Below are 24,215 nucleotides of genomic sequence, written 5' to 3'. Positions count from 1 at the left end.
TATATATATATATATATATTTAGTTATGGGTAATACTAGTGATCTGAGAATAATTTTTTTTTTTTAGAAGTCTTAAAATAATTGCAACAAATATGTCATCATCATCATAGTTGGCCAGACAGCCCAATGCCTTCCTCTGAAGATTTCTCCATAACTGATTTATCTTTCATCTCTAATTCTTTTCATTCATTGCAAGAAAATCAGACTCCACCTAGTCAGCTCATCTCAACCGCGGCCTTCCCCGCTTTCTTATTCCAGAGGGTTTAAAAAGCAGCATCTTTTTTATTGTATTGTCATCACTCATTCAAATCATGTGAGCCATCTAATTCATTCTATTTATTTCTATGTATTTAATAATATCGTTTTTTTTTATAAATCTTGCACAGTTCAAAGTTAAATCTCCTTCTCCAGTTATTGTTTTTATTTACACTCTGCCAACAATTATGACAGTAACATTATAATTCTTATTCAAGTAAAACACGTAGCTCATTGCATGAATTTGATAAATTAAAGAATTATTGTTAAAAAATTTAAAATAATTCAAATAATTGGAAAGAATTTTTGCAAACTTTAAACTAAAGTAATTTACTACTGCATGCATGGAAAATAAAGGAAACAGAAACAGTTGATATTACTATTGTGGGGTAATATGTAGAAACAAATTTGATATAAATAAGAACTATACCCAGGTAATCATTATATATAAAACTTTTTTATAGTACTGTAGCAATTAAAAAAAAACAAACAGAATCAATCAGTTAAATTCCTTCATAATGAGTTCAATTGAAATTTGTATTTAAGCTCAAGGCTTTCAAATAATTTTAAACTAAGATTTCAATAATCCCCAAACGAAAAAATAGTTTGTTACTGAACATATTTGTATAAAATTAATTTCGTGGATTGATTGTTGATGATTTCGTGAATTATATTGTTGACTAGATTCGCTCATTATTGAAATCAGATAAAAAAGAGAAGGTTCAATGGTAGTGACACTCTACTAAACTCCACCCAACAAGATTTGTTGTTGCATTTGCAAAAAATAAAGAAGCCTTGAATTCTTCACCATGAAAATTTGGCAATGTAAAACAGTTAATTGAGTTCTTAAAAAAAAAAAAAAATGGCCAAGTTCCCATAAAAGTTTTAAACAAATCCTGTGAGTAAAGGCATTTGTCTGATCTATGCATATAATCAGTGAACGGCCCCCAAGTTTGAACTAGAAAATATTGCAATTTTTGCTATCATTATTAATTAAGATATATTAGATCAAAAATCCAAACCTTTGATTTTTCAAATCATTTAATTTAAAATTCGAGCTGATATTCGTAAAAAAAGGGGAAGTTCTGTAACACTCAGGGAGATATTTCCGTATCTTGATCTGTCGCTCCAACTACAATCTCCAAGGTGCCAAATAGATTTTAAACTTGCAAATTATTTAAAAAAAAAAACATGTAGAAGTTTGGCTGGGGTGGTTACGAGTTATACCGTTCCAATTGGTCCTTTTCTGTGATTTTTTTTAAGTTTCTCGCGAGCTGCTGCCCGGAAGTTGCCAAGACTTGGCGATTATTCTACCACAGATTACGATACGGAAATCTCCCCGATTTTTGTAAACACATATTACATACGAATATACTTTTAAAAGGAAAATATTACATTTTCTATTAATTTGTAAAATAATAACCTAGAGCATATTCATCATATTGTTTTTCTTTCTTGAATCTAAGTTTACGAGTAATAATGATAAAACTAATATACATTATAGGTCTAATTTATAAGTCGAAGGATTGCGAAAGATATTATTAATACAAATAGATACATACTATGATTTTTGAAAGAGATAACATTATCAGATAATAAGATTGAAAAGTTGAAGATATATAGAGTAAAACAATTTATTTCAAATTGTTAACACATTAATTTAGGTTAATAAACATTGATAGAAGGACATTGAGCAGAATGAGGGACATTGATTTGTTTTCATTTAAAGAAAAACGTTTCATGCTGCCTTTTTCTTTGCTCAATCGAAATAGAGCTGTTCATTCAAGTCCTGCTTATTTTAACCGATTAATTCCTACTTAAAATCGAAACTTGGAAATTTTTACTTCTACTTTCACTTCATATTTTTGTTTATGTGATTGTAATTATTTTTTAATATAAAAATTATACAATACATCAATTTAACATTTCTAAAAGCCGCAATGGGTAAATCCTAACCTTTTTTAATTAGAACTTATAGCCATTAATTAATCAAATAATGCTCTCCCTACTCTTTTTTCTGTTTTGTAGTATATATTTGAAAGTAAATTTTTTTAAGTGCTCTTGTTTAAATAGGATTTTTTTTTTATAATTAAAATTAAAATCCCTTTTTTATTATTATACGAGTTGAATTTTTATTAGTTAAAGTTCATTTTGTGATATCGTACTTTATGATATGTTTGTGTCCAGAATTTCTATAAATTAAAAAAATAAATGTTTCTTATTTCTTTATGTTAGAGGAAATGTCTGATACACTTTATGAACTCAATCTTGGGATTAAAGAAAATAAATCCTCTCCAGAAATCCAGAAAGTTTTAATGAAAATAAATAAACAGATTTCTGCTGAAGGTATATATTAATATCTTTCTTTGATGCTTTTAAAAATCAATTTATAATCAGATGATTTACATTCCTGTATATTGTTGATATGTATTCCTTCCTGTTAAACTATATTGCTATTTATATCGTAAAAGCTTTTTAATCGTTCTTATTTTATAATTTTTTCTGTCTGTTGATTGTAGACCATTACTGGATTATATAAATTTATAAGAATTATGAATAAAAAATATGTTGTCCTTGTATTCTTATATTAAGAATTTATGATCTGTTATGAAAATTGTGTTTTTTTGTGAAGAATTTTTTTTTCTTTTTGTGGAGATATTTCCATATTGGTACCTGTTTGTGCAACTGCCAGTTTTTAATATACCAACAGGTGGTGCTATGGAATTAACTTTATGATAAAATACACTAGTTTTTTTATGCATTTAATTTATTGAAACAGAATTCTGATTAAAAAATTTAGAATTTTTATATTATTCTTTCAAAAATATGAGAACCTCTTATTTTGTTTAAAAAAACTACACAGAAAGGATTTATGTAAAATTCAGCATGCTCGATTTTTAATTTATTTGCATTTTTATTTTTGAAGTATTATAGAGTCATTAAAAAAATAATAAAATTTAAAGTTGTATATTTTTCTTTGTATTATCTTTTTAAAATATCTGATTTGTAAAACCTTGAAGTTACATTTCATGGCTCATAGTTAAGCATGTTTTTTAAAAATTTTTTTTACTATGCTTTACCGTATTTTTCGTCGCAAGCGCCGCACATCGATAAAAATAAAATTAAAAAAGTTATAGTAAGCGTTGCAATGCCGCTAAACCGCGCATATCAGCATCCTTTTAGAAGAGACCTTTAAATTACCATTTAGAATATCTGTATAATAAAAAATTTAATTTTTTTATGCATTTCATAAAGTAAAGTTTTAATTTCTAAACTATAATAAAAAATTTCTATTTCAGCAAAAAAAAAAACAACTAAAAAAGTTTTCTCTTTCAGCAAAAAAAAAGAAAAGAAAACAGCAAAATTATATAAAATAAAGTTGTTCTTACCAGTTGGCACCGCGCTAAAAAACAGAAGAACAGCAGAAAAATATTTTTATGTTCAGTAGCTGAAATAACGCTGAACTGATTACAGAAATCCGTAAAACAATGTATTAAGAAAAATAAAATAAAAATTTATTAAAAGAAAGATTTTAAAATAAAAACATTTTAAAACTTATTACCGTTAACAATTTGAGGAAAAACTAATGCATAATAACAAAACAGCTAATAATAACAAAATAACTAATAATAACAAGAATAAGAAATAACAAAACAGGCCCCAAAAAAATTCTGAAGGAATGAGCGAAGGGGAAATAAGTTTCACTTTCACAATTTTTTGGGGTGGAATTTTAGTGGGTAGAATGCCCTCTCCTTCAAAATGTTTAAGAAAATGTAGAAAGAGAAGAAAATGTTTAAAAGAGGGATGTACCCCACCTCCTCCACGTGTCATTTCTACTGGAGCTGTTTAGGAGGAATCAATCAGTTATATTTTAAAGGGGTTGGGGAAAAGAAAAGGGTATGGGACCCCTAATCCAGCATTCCAAAATTCGGCACTTAATCTGATCTAATTTTTTTTTTCTTTTTTTTAAAGAAATTTATATTGATAAGACAAAAAAAAAAAAATCAACTATATTTTTTCGATTTGGAATTTTATTCTGTTGAATTAACTTACTTTATTTTATCTTTTAAAAATAAAAAAGAAGCTTGAAAAAAAAATAAATAAATCTGTGTCAAAGGAAACATCTGTTTCTTAAGCAGCTTAAAATAAATTGAAAAGTAAAAACACCTGCATTTCCAATGAACAGAATAAAGAAATGCAAATTGGAAAAAACTGATCAATCAATCTTGACAGCTGGGCTTGTGCTTTACTGATTTGTCCCCACATTTCCCTCCTCTGTTTGACCATAAATTGTCCACACCCAGTTGACATTGAAACTACCATGTGGACAACAATATGAATTCTATCCCTTTTGCGGTTTTTTATTCGATTCATAAATTTTTTTATTTTGCCGCTTTTTATTAGTTATGAACTGATAATTTTTTTTGTTGTTAATAGTTAGCTTGTTTTTTTTTCGTGTTAATAGTTGTTTGCTTGTTTTTTTTTATCGTTATTGGTTTTTATCTTGTTTTTTGTTGTTACTCATTGTTAGTTTCTTAGCATTAATTGTTAATTTTATTATTATTTTTTTTTGTAGTTCCTTGTTTGCTCTTTTTTTCTTGCGAGGTAAGCGTCTTTTGTTAAAACAATATGTTATCTAAAAGAAAAAACGAGAACTATGATCTTGCTCCAAAGAAGAAACAATTATTTCTTCTTCATAGGATTCAGATTATTTCTTCTTGATTATATTATATACATTATTATTTTGATTAGTAAAATTTCTTAAGATGGGCCAGTTTTAAATTCACCCCCGAAACTTAACTAAATTTATTGGTTTTTCTGAAATTAACAATGGAATTGAATTATAGTAACATTTGGGGGCCATATTGGAATTTCCGAAAGAGATCCGAAGTTCGGCATTTCGTCAGTTCCGTGAGTGTTGGATTTAGGGTCCTATTACTTCCTTTTCTGTTCGCTCAAATTACAATTGCCGATGTTCTGCAGCAGATCGCGATACGGGCGAATATTTCGTCGACTTCGTTATAAATTTTTTTTAATAGTCTTTCTCTCAGAAAATTATTTCATCTTAAATAACTTTCCTTGAAAAATTTTTTTGCTACTAAAAAATATTTCGTCGGAAGCGTCGCATGTAGGAAATTTTTTTTTTCTTTCCGATAGTGCCTCGGCGCTTCCGCCGAAAAATACGGTACTTTTCATTTAATAAGTGTTATAATAATAATAAAATGTTAAATAGCATCGAAACATCAAAATAAAAGTTTGAATTCATTAAAATTGATTTTGAAATTTTAAAAAAGCAATTTCATGGAATCCTAGAAGACCTTTACAGAACCTTAGTGTTCCGCATAACCCTGCTCCGTATCCCTGCTCTAAAGTAGGACCAATATTTTTTTTCCCCTCTGTTATTTCATAAAAAATAAATCAATGTTAAACAAAAGAGAAAAAAAGAATAAAATTTTCTACAATTATGTTCCTATGCTTAAATTTCTTTAATAGTGTTTAATTATTTTAGAATGATTTTAATGAAATATTGTCTGCCATATTATGATTTTAAACTTAAAAAATTTATTATTGTTTGATTTTCCAATTGTCATGTTAACTAAATTTTTTCTTTTAAAGGCTGTGACAAAAAATCTTTAATGGAATACTTAATCAAGAATGGGATTGTGGATACATTTTGCTTAATTTTGAAGTCAAGAGAACGTTTTTCTGCTTCTACATTTGCTTTAGTGGCTGAAATTCTGGCTGAAGTAGCTAAGCTTGGTAAGGATGGTTTAGTATACAATAAACAATGGGTCAGTTTCAAGATGCAGTGCTTTTAGAGCTTAATCAAGCTAATTCTGAGCTGTTAAATGCTTAATCTATTTTCATCTTTAGAGGATATTTTCTTTCCTTGTTTTTTTCTTCTTCTTTGTTTTAAATAAATGATTTTGTGTAGCATTCGAATGCCTTGTAAACAAACTTTTCATTTAATTACAAAATATTTCACAACACTGTGTAAACAATAGTTTTTTGATAATTTTTCATCATGATAATTATGAATTGAAAATTATTTGTGAAAATTATGAATTGAATCTATGTAAAACTCAACTGTTAAGCGATTAACTTTAAACTTTGCAGTTGCAGAAATTTGGAGAGGGATCTAAAAGCTCTGTATCATTAAAAATGCCTATTATTCATTTTGCATTGCTTTATATTTAAAAAATGTTAGAAATATATTACCTTTCTTGAAATTTCAAATATTTGTAAAACTTTTTAATGTTTTTGCAAAACTGTTTAATGCTTTTGTAAAACTAATTGCTCGCTTGTAGGGTAATGATATGGTTTATCTCAAATTTGAGCCAGCATGATATTATTATTTCAATTACTGTTGTTTTTTAATAGAATACTCAAATAATAATTTACTTTTACAAATCAGTTTGCTACAGTAACAGTTTACTATAATTAAATAGTTTACTAACTTATAGTATTAACAAAACATTGAATAAAAATTTAAGCACATTTTTATATGAATTTGCAAATACTATCTTTTATTATAAGATTTGTTTAAAATTTTGCTAGTCAACGTGTACAGTTAAAATAATGAATACAAAATTGTAAAAAAATATTAAAAATTAACATTTACAGAATTATTAAATAATTTCTTAGGCAAGAAACATTTAACAAATTTTCATAGCAACCAAAAATTAAATAGAAATTTAAAAAACTATATTGTAGAGGAAGTTGGAATAGTAACAGAACAAAATGATTATTTTTAAATTTTCTTTTAGTAGAATCATGCTAAATTTTTGAAACCAAATCAGTACTAATACTATAAAAAAATCCTGGGATTCTGGTTAATGTTACAATTTGTTTATAATGAAGAAACAAAAACAGTTGTGCAGTAAGTGGGAACATAGATGTTGAGCCCATTATATAATTAAAAAAAAATATGGGATACGTCTTAACCAATTTTGCCACATATACCTAGTAAAAATGCAACACATTTAAATGTCTATTTTATCATTTTATCCTTTAATGTGTCTATTTTTATAATTTTAGTAAAAACGCATTATTTTTTTGCAGATTCTGGTCGTCAAATTTGCAGTGATAGTGCTGTTATTGTTCCATTATTAGAGTTGTTGTTAAACAATGATTCTAATGTTGTTTTACAAGTCTGTAGAGCACTAGGAAACATTTGCTATGATAATGGTAACATTTTCAATTTGCATTATTTTATATAAAATTGTTAATACATTTTGTTTTAATTTGCATTATTTTATATAAAATTGTTAATACATTTTGTTATAAGTTTGTAATTAATTGTCATCGAAATACTTTTAATACACCCTTGCTGGTTGAGCTCGCCAATCCCTGGTACTGCTTTCTCATTTCTTTTAGAAAACATATATTTATTGTTATACGGGTCATTTATATACATTTTGTTGCTTACTACCAAAATTCCTCTAGTGCCTATTACCATAATTAATTAAACATCACTGACATCAATAACAGTTAGGTTATTTTTTCACAACCTCCCATAAAATAGTATCTACAATTTTCTTGTGTAAGAACCCAAAAAAAAAGTTAAGCAAATAAATAAAAATCAGCATTAAAAATATGGCTCAGTCTAAATTCTCCCCCTCCCTTCAAATCAGAAAACTGGGTCATTTTTCTCCTATTTACTTCTAGATAAGTGGGTGTTTCAGTTCATAAAAATCAGTGACATTTTTCCATTTCAGGACCGTTTGTTAGTAGAAACTGGAGTGAGGTTTTCTAGTTGCATGACCATTTAAATTTGTGAATTTTAAGAAATTATATGAAATTTTTTGATGAATTAAGAGATCCTTAGAAATGCGTGACGTATAGTTTTATTTATGGTAAATGAAAACACATGTTTAAATTAATGCTTAAATTAGATGTTGATATTGTTTTTAGTAGATATTGTTATTTACTTGACTTCCGTCAACCGATCAACTAACGTGACTTATAGTTTTATTTATGGTAAATGAAAACACATGTTTAAATTAATGCTTAAATTAGATGTTGATATTGTTTTTAGTAGATATTGTTATTTACTTGACTTCCATCAACCGATCAACTAACCATCAACCGATAAATGCTCACTGCCTTCGTATTTCAGTTGTCATTTATTTGTTGTCAGTGTGAAAGAGAAAATTATTATTTTTTTTAACTATATACATAATAAAGAGTTTTACATGATATATATAATAATAGCATATTTGTTGTAATTAAAATAGTAACCATTTAATATGTATGTAATAATTTCATAGATATTTTCTATTTTAGATGCTGCTCGAAGTTTAGTAAAGGAACACAATGGTGTTGATAGACTCATACAACTGCTGAGAAATCTCTTGGAGAAAGACAATCTACCTGAAAATTTAAGGACAATTACATCGGGTTGTCTCCTGAATTTAACAGATACCTATGGTAGTTCAATATATTTATCATTATTTCAAAAAATTTCTATAATGTTAATCATGTTATTTAATTTTTTAACTTTGTTACAGATATTCCTCTTTATTGTGAGTAGTCAAATAACATCTTTTTTTTTTATTGTCTCCTGTAAAATTTTTTTAAAATTATAATTTAATTTTAAAAATTGCATTTTTGCAACTAGAGTTATTTTAGAAACTTTTCCGATAGCAGAATTTTTAGAGTCAATCTGTTGCTCCAAAAATTCAAATTTGTTTATGACTCCAATGCAGTTAGACAGAGTTTATTATTCTAAAAAATTAAGCTTAACCTAACACGAATGTTTAGTAAATTTACCACTATTGAATGTAATAAAGTTATATACAAAAACTTTGTGTTGTTTAAATTTAAGTTAATTTTACACAATTTTGTTTTAACTTCACACAAAAGGAGAAAAAAGCAGATGCTTATATTATGTTCAATAAAATAATCAGAAAAACTGGAAGAGATGATAATATCACAATAAAATCTTTTCATTTTACTGGAAGAAATTAACTAAATTGTAGTTTATGGTGTTATGATTTGTACATATATAAAGTTTCTTCAAATGAAATTCATTATAATTATTAAGTATTCTAATTTAATATAGCATTATAATTTAACAAGAAAAATCGTTATATGTATTTTAGAGGAAATACAAGATCAAGCAGTAGAAGCAGGAATTTTAGATGTTTTGCTTCAATACCTTTTGAAGTTTAGCTCAGATGAAGATGTTGTTACTCATTGTTTATTGGTTCTCAGTTGCCTGGCTGATAGTAGTTAGTATTTTTTCCTTTTTTTTCTTCTATTGGTTAATAGAAGCATTTTTAGCATGTAATTTGTGTGTAACTGTGTAATAGATAAGTCAAATATGTATCATTTGAACTTGTTTAGTTAGATGTTTTAGATAATTGGTCTTTTGGTATTTGTAATATAATTTTACATTTCCTTGTCTCCATTTTTTTTATGAATTTACTTAAAATATCTTAAACACTTCCAGATAATGGCCGTGCAAAAATACTTGAAAAGTCTGTCCTTTCTTCTCTGCTTAATCTACTAGAGAAACCTTTAAATGATGACATTTTAGATTCTCTTCTTGAACTTTTTGGAAATCTTTGTGAAAATGGTAATATGATACATTTTTGTTATTATATTTAAAGCTTTTTATTTTAATTATTTTAAATTAATTTTAAATTTCTGAATTTAACTCTATTGTTTGGAGTATGGCTCAATTTATATTTGTCAATCCCTAATATTCTGACATCAAACTTTAAATGTATCCCTCTTTAAAAGTCGTGGCTGGTATACTTACCAATTTTGAAATGTCCTCGGTAAATTATTTTAATATTTTAAATTTTGCTATCATTTGTTATTAATTTCAGTATTAATAAAGTACATTTGAATCAAGCTAGTAACCATATGCCTGGAGTGCATATAGGCGTTGTAATTTGTGTTATACAAATTACAACGCCTATGTTGTAATATCAAAAGAGGACACGCCATGTGAGCATAACTTGTGATAGCAAATTGTGTGTGCTTTTTTGTGTTCAAAAGATTCAAGAAAATAATTTTGTAATTTTAGATGAATAAAAGTTTTAATTTACAATTCCTATTGTAGTTTATTATAATACAAATTTAATAAATCGAAAGAAATAAAAATAATTTAGTACTTACCACCAGAATATTGCATTAAAATCCAAACTTATTTAATCTAATTAGCTAAATTAATTTCTTTTCTTAAGTTGATTTCAATCCTTAAAATATTTTAACGAACAATTGTTAAAAAGAAATGGTCTATTAAAGGGTTAAAAAAGGTTAAGTTTATGTTTATAAAACTTAGCTAATTTTTTAAGTCCGAGATTAAAAGGTTAAACTATTGTTTAAAAAAATGACATCTAAATTAGAAGAGGAGCCAGCAAATGAAGATTTTCCACATAATACTGGACTTAAAACAAATTCTTTAGAAGTATTGAAGGGTTTTTTTTAAAAAAAATTATGACTAGAAAATTACTTTCTTTGTCTTTCAAGAGACATAGTCAGTAACTAATAACATATAGTAAATGATTTGTATTGTGTGTTATGTTTTGAATATTTATAACTTTTATGAGACAATTAAAGGTATTTTAGTTGATTATGGTTTAATTACAGTTAAATTAATTTCTGAGGAATTATTATTGGATAAACTCTTAAAATTATGGCTCTTCAAACCCTAACTCATTTTAATGACTTGGGCTAAATGATTATAAACCACAGTATTTCCAAAGGTGACATTTTTACACCAATTGCCCCTTAGTGTTATTTTCAGATAAGTACTTGACAAGTTTCTGGTTTATTCAATTGATAATCCCTGGAAAAATCTTATTACCCGTATGGAAATCTTAAATTATTCTCTGTTTTCACAAAAAATGCTCCCATAACAATTGGAAAATGTAGCTTCCAAGCCCTTTCAATATATATATTGAAGGGCTTGAAAGCTACATTATTCAAAGTCCTTCAATTTAATTTATATCTAACTTATTACAAAGTATTTAATTTTTGAAATGCTAGCTTTATCTTTTAAAATTTTATTTGTTTGTTATATATTAAGCAAAACAGTCAACTGTGGATAATAAAGTTGTAATATAGCCAATAGTTTAATAATTATTGTAATCATGAGTGTATATTATTCATTTTCATTGCTTGGCACTTTAATTCAACCCAAATTTTATGGCCCTTCAGTTTTTAACCCCCCCCCCTGCTTCAAGCTGAGATCAGTTAGCAGAGTAGTTTTGTTTTTGAAAGACTGGAAAGCATCATCAGCACTACATGAATAACGCCATTCCCCTCGACCAAAGATGAAATCCCCCAATGGTCTACAGCCAAAAAGCGAAGACCTTTAATAACGCAGTTGCAAAAGATGGAGCGACAGAAGTTTTCCCCTTTGATTCATTCAAAGAGTTTTTCGTTTGGCATGTCTTGGAAGAACAAACTCTTGCCACAGGGAGGCATTTTTTAAAATTTGTTGAGTTCTAAAAGAAGCATTTCCATTTCGATGTGGCCACTTGATATCAAAATAGCTTTAATATACTTTGTACAGGAACAAAAGTTAAAGTCATCAAGAGGAAGCCAAAACTAGTTGCCATTCCAACTAATAAGCTAGTAATTTTAATATGAATAAAATATTCATAATCTCATAATAGAATGGCAATTCATGGAAGTGTGGTTGTCATCTCTGCTGGCTTCTGACATAGCGTAGAGAGCCTACCAATACCATCTTGTTTCTCCTTCAGACATATTTTGCTCTTCACCTTTTAATTTAAAAGGGCATCTAGTGCCATAAGGCATGCATTAGAACATACCATACTCAGATCTAATGCAGCTAACATTTTCCTTTCCTTTTTTTTTATTTATAAAGATTTCTTTTTCTTAATTATAGATTCTGCAAAACTCAGCTTGGCAGAAATGGGCTTATGTGAAAAACTAGTGCAGCTGGTCAGGAAGCATTTAAGTTCTGGAAATGTTGTCAATGGTACATTCAATGTGTGTAAAACTGTTCCGGATTTAGTCATATTGATTCTAACTGGTGGTGTGTATTTATTTATTATGCTATCTTTAATAATTTTCAAAGTAAATCAAGTTAGTATAATATGAGATTTCATTAAAAAACTCTCCCCTCGCCTGAAAACGTTTATATAATCAGGGAAATTAACTTGTATTTTCAAATCATGTGAATGAAAAGAAGAAAAGAAACTGATTTCCAATCATGTTCGAAATTAAAAATTTTGGAAATTCTTAATTTTAATTCTTTGTCTAGCCTATAAACAAGCATCTTTTTTTTTAATTTTTCTTTCCTTTTTTTTTTTTGTTTTTTTGTTTTGTTTTATAAGAAAACAAATCTTTTAAACTTTTTCTATTTTTTAAGAATTACAGTGTATCTTAAGAAATTTTTTCATAGCTATAGTTTACAGATTATAATTCTTTAGTACAGCATTGGAAATTAGGAACCCCCACTTTACATTCAGTTGTTATTCAACTTTAGTTTTCATTTCAGCTTTCATTTGGTGTTATTCTTAGGATTTATGTCAACTTAATATGCAATAAAATGACAGTAAAAGTAAATATAATAGTTTTTCATTATTCTTATGAATGATTTGGAACTAATATAATTTTGCATTATTTATTACTATTACTTTCATTTCAATTCTTTTTACTACCTTTTCATACTAGTACAATAAATTAAGAAGCTACTCTACCTTTAAAAGAGATTCAATACTAAGAGATATCTTTAGTAGTAGTCCGAATTGGATACACTAGACAATAAATAAAGGAAAACAATGTACCTATTTCTTTTCCATTGGGAAGAGATAGGTGTGTATTTTCTTGTTTATTAAAATTACACTATTTTATTTATTTATTTTTTAAAATAATATTTTAGATGCAAGCATGGAACATTTGTGGAACGATGGGCAAGGAGTTGTGTATAAAGAAACTTTATCATGGCTAAAAAGTAATGATGAAAATCTTCTTATTGCGGGTGCTTTAGCAACAGGAAACTTTGCTAGAAAAGGTATACTAAGTTTTTTGTTTCCCTTTTAGTTTCATATATGCAGTAAAATTTGTCAATTTTATTTATTACATGTTACACCATTTCCATTTAAAATTAACACCTTATTATTAAAATATATTATTTAGAGAATTGCATTAATGTTAATTTTTTTTTGTCTCTATTTTTCTTTTAACAAGGCAAGTAAGTAATTTCAAGAAATATTTTCAACCAAATCTATTCTTATAATATTCTGCATTAGAATTAAATTTCTTTTTAAAAAAAGTTTCTTTTTATTTTTTGAAGCTGGAAATTCCAAATGTTTTCCTTTAATTATAAATTTTTTATTGCTTTCATTTTTTAATATGTTATGACAAATAAATTATGTTTATAATTGTTTTATTTATTTGCAGGTAACGCCAAGTGTTATTATTTTGAATTCTAAATTTTATCTTAATTAAAAAAAAAAGATTTTTCTGTCTTATTATAAAGGCTTATTAGAAAGTGATTAGAAGGCTGATTAGAAATTAAATTGATGTTTCCAAAATTTTTCTTCCATTATGAATATTTCAATAATTTTCATTTTATAATGTCTTTTGACAAATAAATTATGCTTACAATTTTTTTAAAAAATTATTTCTTAGGTAATGGTGTGCGATATTATTTTAAATGCTAAATTTTATCTTTATTTAAAAAATGTTCCTCTTGCTTTTTCACAAATGTGTAAAATTCCTAAGCTGTTTAATTTATTATTAAATATGATTTTGGCAGGGTCACATGCTATTCTTTTATTATTCTTATCCACCTTAAATTTTAAATATTTGTTTATAGCATGATTGGTTTTCCTAATAGTTTTTTTAAAAAAAAAAAATCTTATTTTGTATGAAATTGATTTTCAATTACATTAATTAGACTTGATATTTTTAGAAAATTTATAAACTGCTACAAATCTTACTTTTAATTCTAACAAACCCTTTTTTTAATTTTTTTTTATTTATTTATGTTTTTTTGTGCAGTATCTATGTTCAAGTTTGAAACAAATTCTTATTAAACATTTGTGTTAAAACAGTATTAATGATATATAACAAATCTAGTTATTTATCGATCATTTTTAAAATAAATCATCATAAATTAAAATTTGTAATAATTTTTTTAAAAAAGTATTTTTGTTAGGAATTAATTTTGTTGTATATTGTGCTTAAATTATTCATTATTCTCAAGTTTTCCACTTTATCCTTTCAGATAGTCATTGCATTCAAATGTTAGCTGATGGTGTTGTAGAAGAACTGCGATCACTTTTGGCGAAACATTCTGGTAGGGATGGGGACATTAGAATGCAGCATGCTGTCCTTTCAGCATTGAGGAATTTAGCTATTCCTGGTAAAAATTAAACTTTTTTGCTACGTCTTTCCAAACTCTCTATTCCTCTTAATAATTTAACATTATTTTTAACTTTAAGTTTATCATATATCAGTTATTAATTGATTTGCTAGTTTTCTTATTTTTAACTGCTGGCTAAAATTGACTGTGTGATTATTTTAATGGACTAGATATATTTAAACAATGAATGATTATACCAAACTGTAAATAATTAACCTATAAAATTTAAAAGTGTTAGTTTTTCAAAAAATTTTAAAAAGTTTTTACTTAAAATTATATTAATGAAATGATTAGTTATTTTGATAATGAATATTTAAATAACTTAACTTTATTTCTAACTTTAATTTTCTAATTTATCAGCTATTGAAGGAATTTTTAACGCTCTCCTGTATTTGACCACTATGAACAATTGACTGTGTAATATTTTTAGCGTTAATCTCTATATTGTAATCTTTATTATTTGTTAATTGCCATAATCTCTTTGAAATTTTGTTCAAAATTTGTAGTTTTAATATTTTATTTATTTTTGTTGAAATTGTTTAGCTCAAAATAAAGCAGCTATGGTCAATCTGGGTGTTGTGTCTAACCTGATTGAAATGATGAGTGTTGAGACATTTCCTGTAGTTTTCAAACTCCTTGGTACTTTGAGAATGTTACTTGACAAGCAAGGTAAGCATGTTCTTTCAATCGTTTTCGAATTTTCAATGCTATTTTCCTGTTAAAGCGTTTCATAATGCACACTGAACAGCCAACCCGATTTTCAGTTAAGACTGTCAATCTTCAACTTCGTAGCTTGTAATTTTGATCCCGACCCAGAAGACAATATTACTCCTAGATCAAGCATTGAGACAAACTAGCCATTGTGGAAGATTTTTGATAGAACTAACCCACATTTGCATTACACACACAGAAAAACTACGAAACCACCCGAGGTTAACTTGATGACAAAGGGATTTTAACCCATTATCCGTGTGGTTGGTGCAAGTTGGTGCGGTGGTGTTCAGTGTGGTTGGTGCAAGTCGGGAACAGAATTCATATCAATCAGCCATCGCTGAGATATGAACCTAGATCACTTCATTGTGAGGCAAGCACTCAATCCCCTGAGCCATCAAGATTCCCTGTTAAAGCATTTTTTAATTATATGATCCTGTTAATTCCTTGTTTGAGTTTATACATTATTTGACTGTTATTCAGTTGACCCTTGAAATAAGGACTTGTGCGGTCCAAAATAAACATTATAATGTGAGGTTGGTATATCATGAATACACAAAACTATGGCAAATATTTACTCTAAACTCATAAATATTGGAATTATGTTGTCAAAAATATTATTATTCTATCCACTTCTTTCAAAAATTTTAATTTCTGTTCTAAACATGTGATGTTAACTGGTTAAGTGCAACCTTTTTTGCTAAATAATGTACATCCAAAGAACTACCAAGCGAAAATTAAATCTAGAACAATGTGAATTTCACATATTTTAATTTCGAAATAAACCACTCATCACAGCACTTAAAGAAAAGGAGTGAATACCATCTTCAAATAATAAATATATAATCAATGTATTTATTGAAAACTTTGTTAAGAAATTTTCAAATGTTATGAATGCATACAGCAAACTCCAATCTCGTCATGAGGATCATCATTATTTGCTGTGATAAAAATTAATCAATATTTCTTAATCTTTTTAATCAAAGAGTTTATGCCACTTAGCATAAGAATGGGTGATCCTGTCATGAACCATAGAGAATTCTAGTTATTTTCCTTTTATTGAATGGTAACATGAGAAATACTGGCTTGAATAATTTTCGGGAAGCTTTTGCTATTTAGTGATTCATTTTCAATGGAAAATGTTTGTTTGAAATCAGAAAAGTACTTAACATCTGTTTTTGGTGTGATTTTCTTGGAATTTAAAAAAAATTCTTTTAAATTTTCAGTGGTTATATTAGAATGAACTTTTTATTTCGGACATTCTAATGGACTGTAAAATTACTTTAGGTGTATGGAATAGCAAATGGGACTTTTACTGGTCGTTATGATGGATGGGTTGTAGTAATAGAGGATTGTATTAAGGAGTGTCGACAGTCTATACACATGTTTTTTGCACAATTTTTATATTTTCTTTTTTATATTATTTATTATTCAGCGTTGTAAAATTTTTAGAAATAATTTTGAATATTCTTTTATTTAATCGCATTTAAAAATTTACAAAAAAAACCCCCTCTTAGATAGCATGTTATAATATTGAAATCAAAATAGGAGCATGGAAATTAAAATTAAATTAGCATAAATTGATTGTATTAGAAAAATTGCAAAGCAAGTAATCCAAATTTATGAGTATGGAGGTCTCTAATATCTCTATCTTTTGGTTAGAATGCTACTTGTCCCTTAAAAGCATGTTATTTACAAAATATTTGTTAGAGATTCATTTTTGTTGTTAAAAGTTTTTTTTGAAAATATTTGAGTCTAGATTACAAGTATTGAAGTTTTGATTTGAGATTGCTAATACTTTTATTTAGATAAACTGCAGATAGACTCGTGCTTGTCAATTAAGAAACATGTAATTTACAAAATATTAGTGAAGAATCATTTATTATTCTTTTTTTTAACTTTTTGTTTTGTGTAAATTACCTTCTATGTAGTTTAAACAATTTTAGAAAGAAAACAAATCAAATTTTAGAAATCTGAAAATTGTTTCTTTGTTTATTATATGATTGTTACTTTGAGACAGATTATTGTATGATGAGTAAATTATAACTAATATTAAATGCTATTAATATGTATTTATGTAGAAAATGTTGCAAAATCTGTTGGTGAAAATTATGGTTTTGTAAAGAGGCTTGTGGGATGGAGTAATGTGGAAGATCACCCTGGTGTCAAGGGTAAATTTTATTCATATTCAATTTTATAATTATTTATGATCTTCTTAATACGGTTTTAAGGCTTAATATAGTCCAAAGTTCTAATTTAAATTTTTCTTGCATTTAACATAATGTACAAAAGATCATTAAAATATTTATTATTGAAAATTATTAGTTAGAAGGTATTATAGTGTTTGAAAAAATATTGATTCATTTAAAATGTATGCATTAAACTACTCTAATTTTCCATCTTAAAGTATTATGTGCTGTAATTAGTTAATTTGCTAATGCATGCAGTATTATGTTTTGGAATTTCAAGTGCTTCTAAAGATTTAAGAACTTTGACATAATGAAAAATAGAAATGCAAAAAGGAAAAAAAAAAGTAATATATATATGATTAATTTTATATATATAATTGAGTAGGATCAGTCTGGAAAATAGTTAAAACTGTAGAAATGACAAGCCGATATATGGAACTTTTCTTTGACTAGTTCTAAATCCTAATAATGTAGTCTCTCATGGACTTAGTAGATATTCTGACCCTGCATTTCTAAGTGATTCTGACTTGTGTTTGAGTTTTATATCTGATCTAAAAGTTTGTACGTTGAGCTTAGAATAATTTTTGATGAGCTTAGAATAATTTTCAAATTTACAATTTATACTAACTAATTAGCATTTATTCATTGATTTTTTTGTTGACATTTCAAAATATTATGACTTGGACTAAATTTCCTATAAATTAAGTTTTGAATAATTTTTATGTAGTTAATATAAGTACCGCTAATTTTGCCCACAGGTGAATCAACAAGACTTCTAGCTTGGTTGGCAAAAAATTCTAAATCACCTGTGGTTATGAAGAATCTTGTCAAAACCAATGCTTTACCCCCAGTGATATCAATGATGAAATCAGAGCATGTTGTTATGCAGAATGAAGCATTAGTTGCAATTACTTTAGTTGCTACAAGTTGTTTAAGTAAGACCATATTTTACATTTATACATTTACATTTATGATAGGCTATTCCATATAAAATAATGTGTTAAAATGTTAATTTCCCATAAATTCATGCATATTATAATATAAATTTTTTTAATATTTATTAGGTAAAATTTTTAATTTAACTCCTAATTCACCTTCTCGCTCCCGTGATATTGACGGGCTGGAGTGATGAGTAGTAACGCAACAATAAGAATAAAACTAATTCATTTCTTTTTCCCGGAAAAAATTTTATTTCTCATTTTACACAAGATGGCAGTACCAAGATATTTTTAAGGTAATTGTAGATAATTAGTTTATTTTAAACTAGATGTGTGCACTAATCAAATGCGTAATACAAATACAAAAGAGAAAAAATAGGCGTTTCTATGACCGTTTTCTTGAAAATTAACCGATCGTTAAGGAGTTAAAACTGGTATTATGTATAAAAAAAGTTCGGCCTCAATAGGTTCTAACTAGATGAGTTAAAATAAGTGCTTTATTCAAGCAGTAAAAGACATGAATTCAATATCAAATAAATAATAATTTTATAAACTATATTTTAAAAGCTAAATAAAAGAAGGTTCTAAGTGATTTTTTTTTTTGAAAATTGAGATATTTAAGAATTTTTTTTTAAGTATATAACAATAATTTATTTTGCTAATACCTAAACTATGTGTTATTCCAAAAATTGTCTAAAACAAAAGTTTGTGAATATTAGTAATAGGGAGAAATAGAGTATTACCAATATTTTGCTTTTTTCTAATCATATTACCAAAGTATTTCATTGTTACATTGCATTAGAGGGAATCAGAACCGTGTTAAAGTAACATATAAATTCAAAGTATTTGTCTGTAACTGATGTTTTACTGTATAATAAAAATGGGAGCTAAATCAAAAGTAATTGGTTGAAGTTTTGACTGTTTTAATATTTATGTTTGTTACATTAGGTGATGTGGAAGAAATTGCTGGTTCAACAGATTTAATCAATACTTTATATCAAGTCATGGGAAGCGATATAATTGTACCAGAACTCACTCAAAATGCTTTATCCCTTCTTGTGGTTCTTTCAAGCTCTGGTAATTTTCTTTTCTTATGTATAATTATGACTGAATATTTGCAATTAGACATGTACAGTAGAGAACCAATTATCCGGGATGCTCGGAACCATCGCTATCCCGGATATCTGAATTTCCCGGTTTTCTGGATCGACCAAAAAGTGTCGTTAATCGATGTTTTATCGAACCCGAAGTACAAGGAAAAAGTGTAATGCATAAAGTAAGAGAAAAAAGAAAGGTACTCCTAACTTTAAAAAGAAAAAAAAAATGGTAGAAATATAACATTTAAAAGAATAAAAAAATTTGCAAGTTTAGACAAGAAAATCAAGTTTAAAAAATACAAAATTCTCATATTTATTTTTTAAAAATAATTACCATTCCTAAATTAAATAATATAAACAAAACCAATGATTAAATAACGCAATATATTTCATACCTAATTATACGGGGGAAACGATAAAATAAAAGGAAAACTTATTAATCTAAATGAAAACACTTGAAAATTATCAAAACCGAAACGATAATTAAAAAAGGCACTAGCATAAATATTAAAACCCGAAACAAGGCAAGATCAACGGAATTCAAAAAAAAAAAAAAAAAAAAAAACCTAATGATAAAATTTATGAATAAAAAGAATTAATTTATTGAGTGCGAAATTTATCGCGAAAAGAAAAAAAATCAAACGTAGTGGAATCAGAAAAACAAAACTGCAATCTGCTTCATAAAATAATCCTATGTTTAAATTAATAAACAATTCTCCTTTTATTTTATTTTTTTGTTGATAAAAACAAGATTGTTAATTACAGCAGATGTGATTCCACACCAAGAAAAACTTGTAATTGATACCGCACTTCCAAAGAATAAGAATTTATTCAAAAGAAAAAGATTTTCCTTTTATTAGTCGATGTCAAATAAATATATTTTTCTCTTTTCTTTTTCTGTTCACTGATATGCATGCAATGCATTTTCTCCACCCCCCTCGTAAATCAAGCAGAAAACGAAATCAGCATGCCACACCCTTGAGTTTGATTGACGGCCTAAAGGAAAAAATAAAACATTCCTCCCTTCCCTGCCTTCAAGGTCACGGAGGAAATGACGTTTCTCTGGGTAAACGGGGGAAAAAATCTTCCCCTTCCTTACATTTTCCTCTACTCAACTTCAAGGATGAGTCCAATTTCCGCTTTTTTTCGTTCTAGTTTAAAATGGCGGGAAATTCGAGCAAAATTTTTCCCGGTTTTCTGGTTTCCCGGTTATCTGGATACCGGATAAATGGTTCTCTACTGTATATATGTTTAAAAGTGAACTAATTTTTTATATTTAGACTAAATAATTTTTTGAAATAAAAGTTTTAACTCTCTGATGGAAACATTTTTATAGAGCTTTTAGTGTTTACGATAGAAGTGTTTTGCACTTAACCCTGTAGTGGTTACCCCACTAGTGGTAAAGTGGATATAGTTCTAAAATTAGTATATATTTCTCCAAAAAGCATTTGTAGATATTGTTTTAGAAATAGAAATGTATCATGATTATATTTAAAAAATATATGCTGAAAAATTATTTTTTTCTTCATATTATTATATGAAAAAGTTAATGTTTGTGGCTATCAAAATGAGGTTTCACTTTAAATACATTTGACTGAACTCTACACAATTTCATCAAAAACCAAGAAATCTGTAATAGTTTTTGATATATTTGAATTCTAAATGAGAATGTAAAAATTAATATCTATAGTGGTAATTTAAAGTGTTTTTACTATTTATAGCAGACATGTATTTTTATTCAATTTAGTTATTTTAAGAAAATTGTTTTGTTTCCCATGAAAAAACTGCCATATGAAGGCGGAAACTTGCATGAAAAGTTTAACTTGCATCTTTAAAGATGCTCACTACATTGTACCATTATGTTGCTTTACTAATTTTTTGAATGTATATTATGTCTGTTGCACTGTTATCCCCCCTATCATTTTTATCTTTAAAAATAAATAAATAAAAGAAATATTATTTTCTGTGTTAAAATTACTATGTAGGACTATAATCAAACAAATAAATTATGTTTTAGCTATTTCATTCTGAAATATAGAGCATTAGGTACTTTCTAAAGCTAACACAGAAGTAAAAATATCCCTATCATACACCACTTAGCTAGGTCTAATTCTATATCCTCTTTACTCCACCTCAGAAAACGATTCATACTAAAAAGAATTTTTAAATTTATTCCTTAAATTTCTATGTAGATCTGTTATTTAGCTGCCCCTTTCGCAGTTGAATTAATAGTTTTTGCCAGTTTTTGATAATATTAGAAGAAATTCAATCAACAGCTTAATTTAACATGCTGTATAAGTTGATCAGAAACAGATTATTTGTAAATTTTAAATTTTTCATAAGTTTTAAAACTAAAATGAAAAATGCTTGCTTCAATCCCAGTAAATATCGCTAAAAGTATTAAATAAATTATCTCAATTTAAAAGGAGAAAATAGATGGTTTTTTTTAACGTACCCACTTCCCCCCCCTGCCCCCCCTTTTTTTTACCAAGAGCTGACAAATATAATAAAGGAAACTAAATTATAATTAATGAAACTAAAAATTGTGTTATATCATTCAAGCTGACTGTAATAGTTAAATAATAAAGAGATCATGCAGTAACTACCAATATATAGAAGAATACTTTTTTACTCTCTAAAACAAATTAACAGAAAAGCATAATTTTAATAATAAACTCAATTTATTCAAATAAAGTATTTAAGCCAATTATAACTATTTAACAGTAATGTTACAAATTAATGTATTTTTATTTTATTTAAATCAAGATTTAAAAAAAATGTATAATAAGCAATACAGTGCAACCTTGTATTTTTGTAGACCAAATACAATTTGGAAAAGTTTGTTTTTCTTTGTGCAATAACTGATTTTTTCCTCTTAATTTCTATAATATGCTTTCTTTATTCAGTTATACATGAGACCTAATAAATAAAAAAAATATATCATAAATTAATACTTCCATTATTCTAGCAAGATTTGAATACAATCACTTGCATAATTGATACTGTACTGTGTTTCACGAAATTTTTTACCACTTTTAAATTGCGAAAGTTCTAAATAATATTCTCTAAACCTTAGCAAAATTTTGCGTTTAAGAATAAATTTTATATCATAGTTAGCAAACCCATTCTTGATGCCTCGTGAATGTTTTGACGCCAAGATTCGAAATACTATTTGCTTTTTGTCTTTATTTATCTCTTGCATGTCATTGGAAAATAAGAATTGCATCTATTTTTAGCAAGTTTTAATTTACCATTCTTTATTTCAGCTAAATTGCGACCTGTGATTAATGCTACCCCTATACGCTCAGATCTGAAAGCTTTAAAAAATCACAATGATGAGAAGATCAAAGAATTAGCTGGAAAAGCTCTTCAGTTGCTTGAAAAGTCAAAAGCTACTTGAATGATTTAGGTCTCATTGTGTTGTTTTTAATGTTTGCTCACATTCTTTTTATGATATTTTTATGAGACATCTATTTTCAAAACCAGATATATCACTTTTGTTAAATTTTTCAGAGGATAGTAAAGATATTATAAACTCATTTAGTTGCAATAGTATTATGCTGAATCTTTTTTCATTGGAAGATTTTTTAAAATTTGTTTTTCCACTTAGTGCCACTGATTTTAACCAAATTCTAAGTTGTTATATATTTTTTTTTCGTGAGTAGTTAGTATGATTTTAAAAAAGCTAAATTTTTTCCCTCTGTTTGGTTTTTAACTATGCTATAGAATCCATCAGGTTTTGCTATAAAAAAAGGTGTATTTCTATTCAAGAAATATCCCTCTTTTGCTTTATATATTTTATTAATCATCATAATTAAAACTTTAAAAGAGTGTAGTAAGGGCAAAAAACTTTATTAGAACAATTAACTTTTAAGTGATATACAGCAGCCAGTGCATATTTTTTTAAACTGATTTCTTTACTTATTTTCATTTTGAGCTAGCTACTGTATCCAGACCACAAAATGTAACTGTTACTGATACCTATTATGGAAACTGAAAGTATGTAGCATAATCGGTTAATTAAAAAAAATCTCTCTATCTGGTTTTTAAATTAGAGGTCTCAGATTGTAAATTATTATTTCATTATAAATGCAGTCATTTTTTCCCAGAGAAGCAAACTTTTAAACTTAATACATTTTGTTTTATAAAGGTGCAATCTGTGTTTCATGTAAATCATTATAGTAGTTGCTTGAATATTTTATCGATGTGATCAAATTATATGTTGTTCTGGTTAGTGTTCTGTCTGTGTTAAAAACATTTCTTTTGTAGCTTTTATCTTCAAAGAAAGTATTTTCCTACTACAGTGCCCGCCCTGATTAAAATCGTGTACGTTTTAAGAAAATCCGATTTTACAAAATGGCTGATTTTATAAATTGGAATATCGACACTTTACCAACACTTTCGTAGTTAAAATTTCCAAGTGCACTAAAGATGAAATCGATTATTACATTCATATTTTATTTTCATTGAATTTACATTCCAGATTTTGATTAAACACTTGTCATTTAAAAGAAAAATTCACTGAAAGGCTTTAAATATTATATCTAAATATCTTATATATATTAATTATATCTTATATATATTAAATATAATATATTTGCTTGATTTGCGAATTTAAAGATTCAATATGGTTGGAAAATTTTTAAGAGTTTTTGTAACTTGCTGTTTT

At 26.8% G+C, this 24,215-nt stretch overlaps 2 protein-coding genes across 2 annotated transcripts in view; one reads left to right on the top strand and one right to left on the bottom strand.

The window, feature by feature from the left end:
- Window positions 1-2,008, bottom strand: part of LOC107448061 (mitochondrial ribosomal protein S24) — a 7,949-nt gene extending 5,941 nt beyond the window's left edge. The window contains exon 1 of the mRNA XM_016063149.4: window positions 1,818-2,008. Within this exon, the coding sequence (XP_015918635.1) occupies window positions 1,818-1,841 (24 nt within the window). The 5' untranslated portion in view covers window positions 1,842-2,008. The remainder of the gene's footprint in view (window positions 1-1,817) is intronic.
- Window positions 2,009-2,068: 60 nt separating this feature from the next.
- On the top strand, window positions 2,069-23,855 carry LOC107448060 (rap1 GTPase-GDP dissociation stimulator 1). The gene is made up of 15 exons (XM_016063148.3): window positions 2,069-2,199; window positions 2,491-2,601; window positions 5,872-6,015; window positions 7,318-7,443; window positions 8,542-8,685; window positions 9,360-9,488; window positions 9,710-9,835; window positions 12,125-12,274; window positions 13,124-13,255; window positions 14,474-14,611; window positions 15,155-15,280; window positions 17,404-17,493; window positions 18,270-18,446; window positions 19,398-19,526; window positions 22,813-23,855. Exons 1-15 carry the CDS (start codon window positions 2,196-2,198, stop codon window positions 22,944-22,946), a joined length of 1,860 nt encoding a protein of 619 aa, XP_015918634.1. The 5' UTR covers window positions 2,069-2,195; the 3' UTR covers window positions 22,947-23,855.
- The last annotated feature ends 360 nt before the right edge of the window (window positions 23,856-24,215 follow it).

This window comes from Parasteatoda tepidariorum, chromosome 10 (genome assembly GCF_043381705.1).
Source record: "Parasteatoda tepidariorum isolate YZ-2023 chromosome 10, CAS_Ptep_4.0, whole genome shotgun sequence".
Classification (NCBI taxonomy): Eukaryota; Metazoa; Arthropoda; class Arachnida; order Araneae; family Theridiidae; genus Parasteatoda; species Parasteatoda tepidariorum.
Note: the sequence above shows the minus strand (reverse complement) of the source record. Positions and strands in the feature narration are given on the sequence as shown.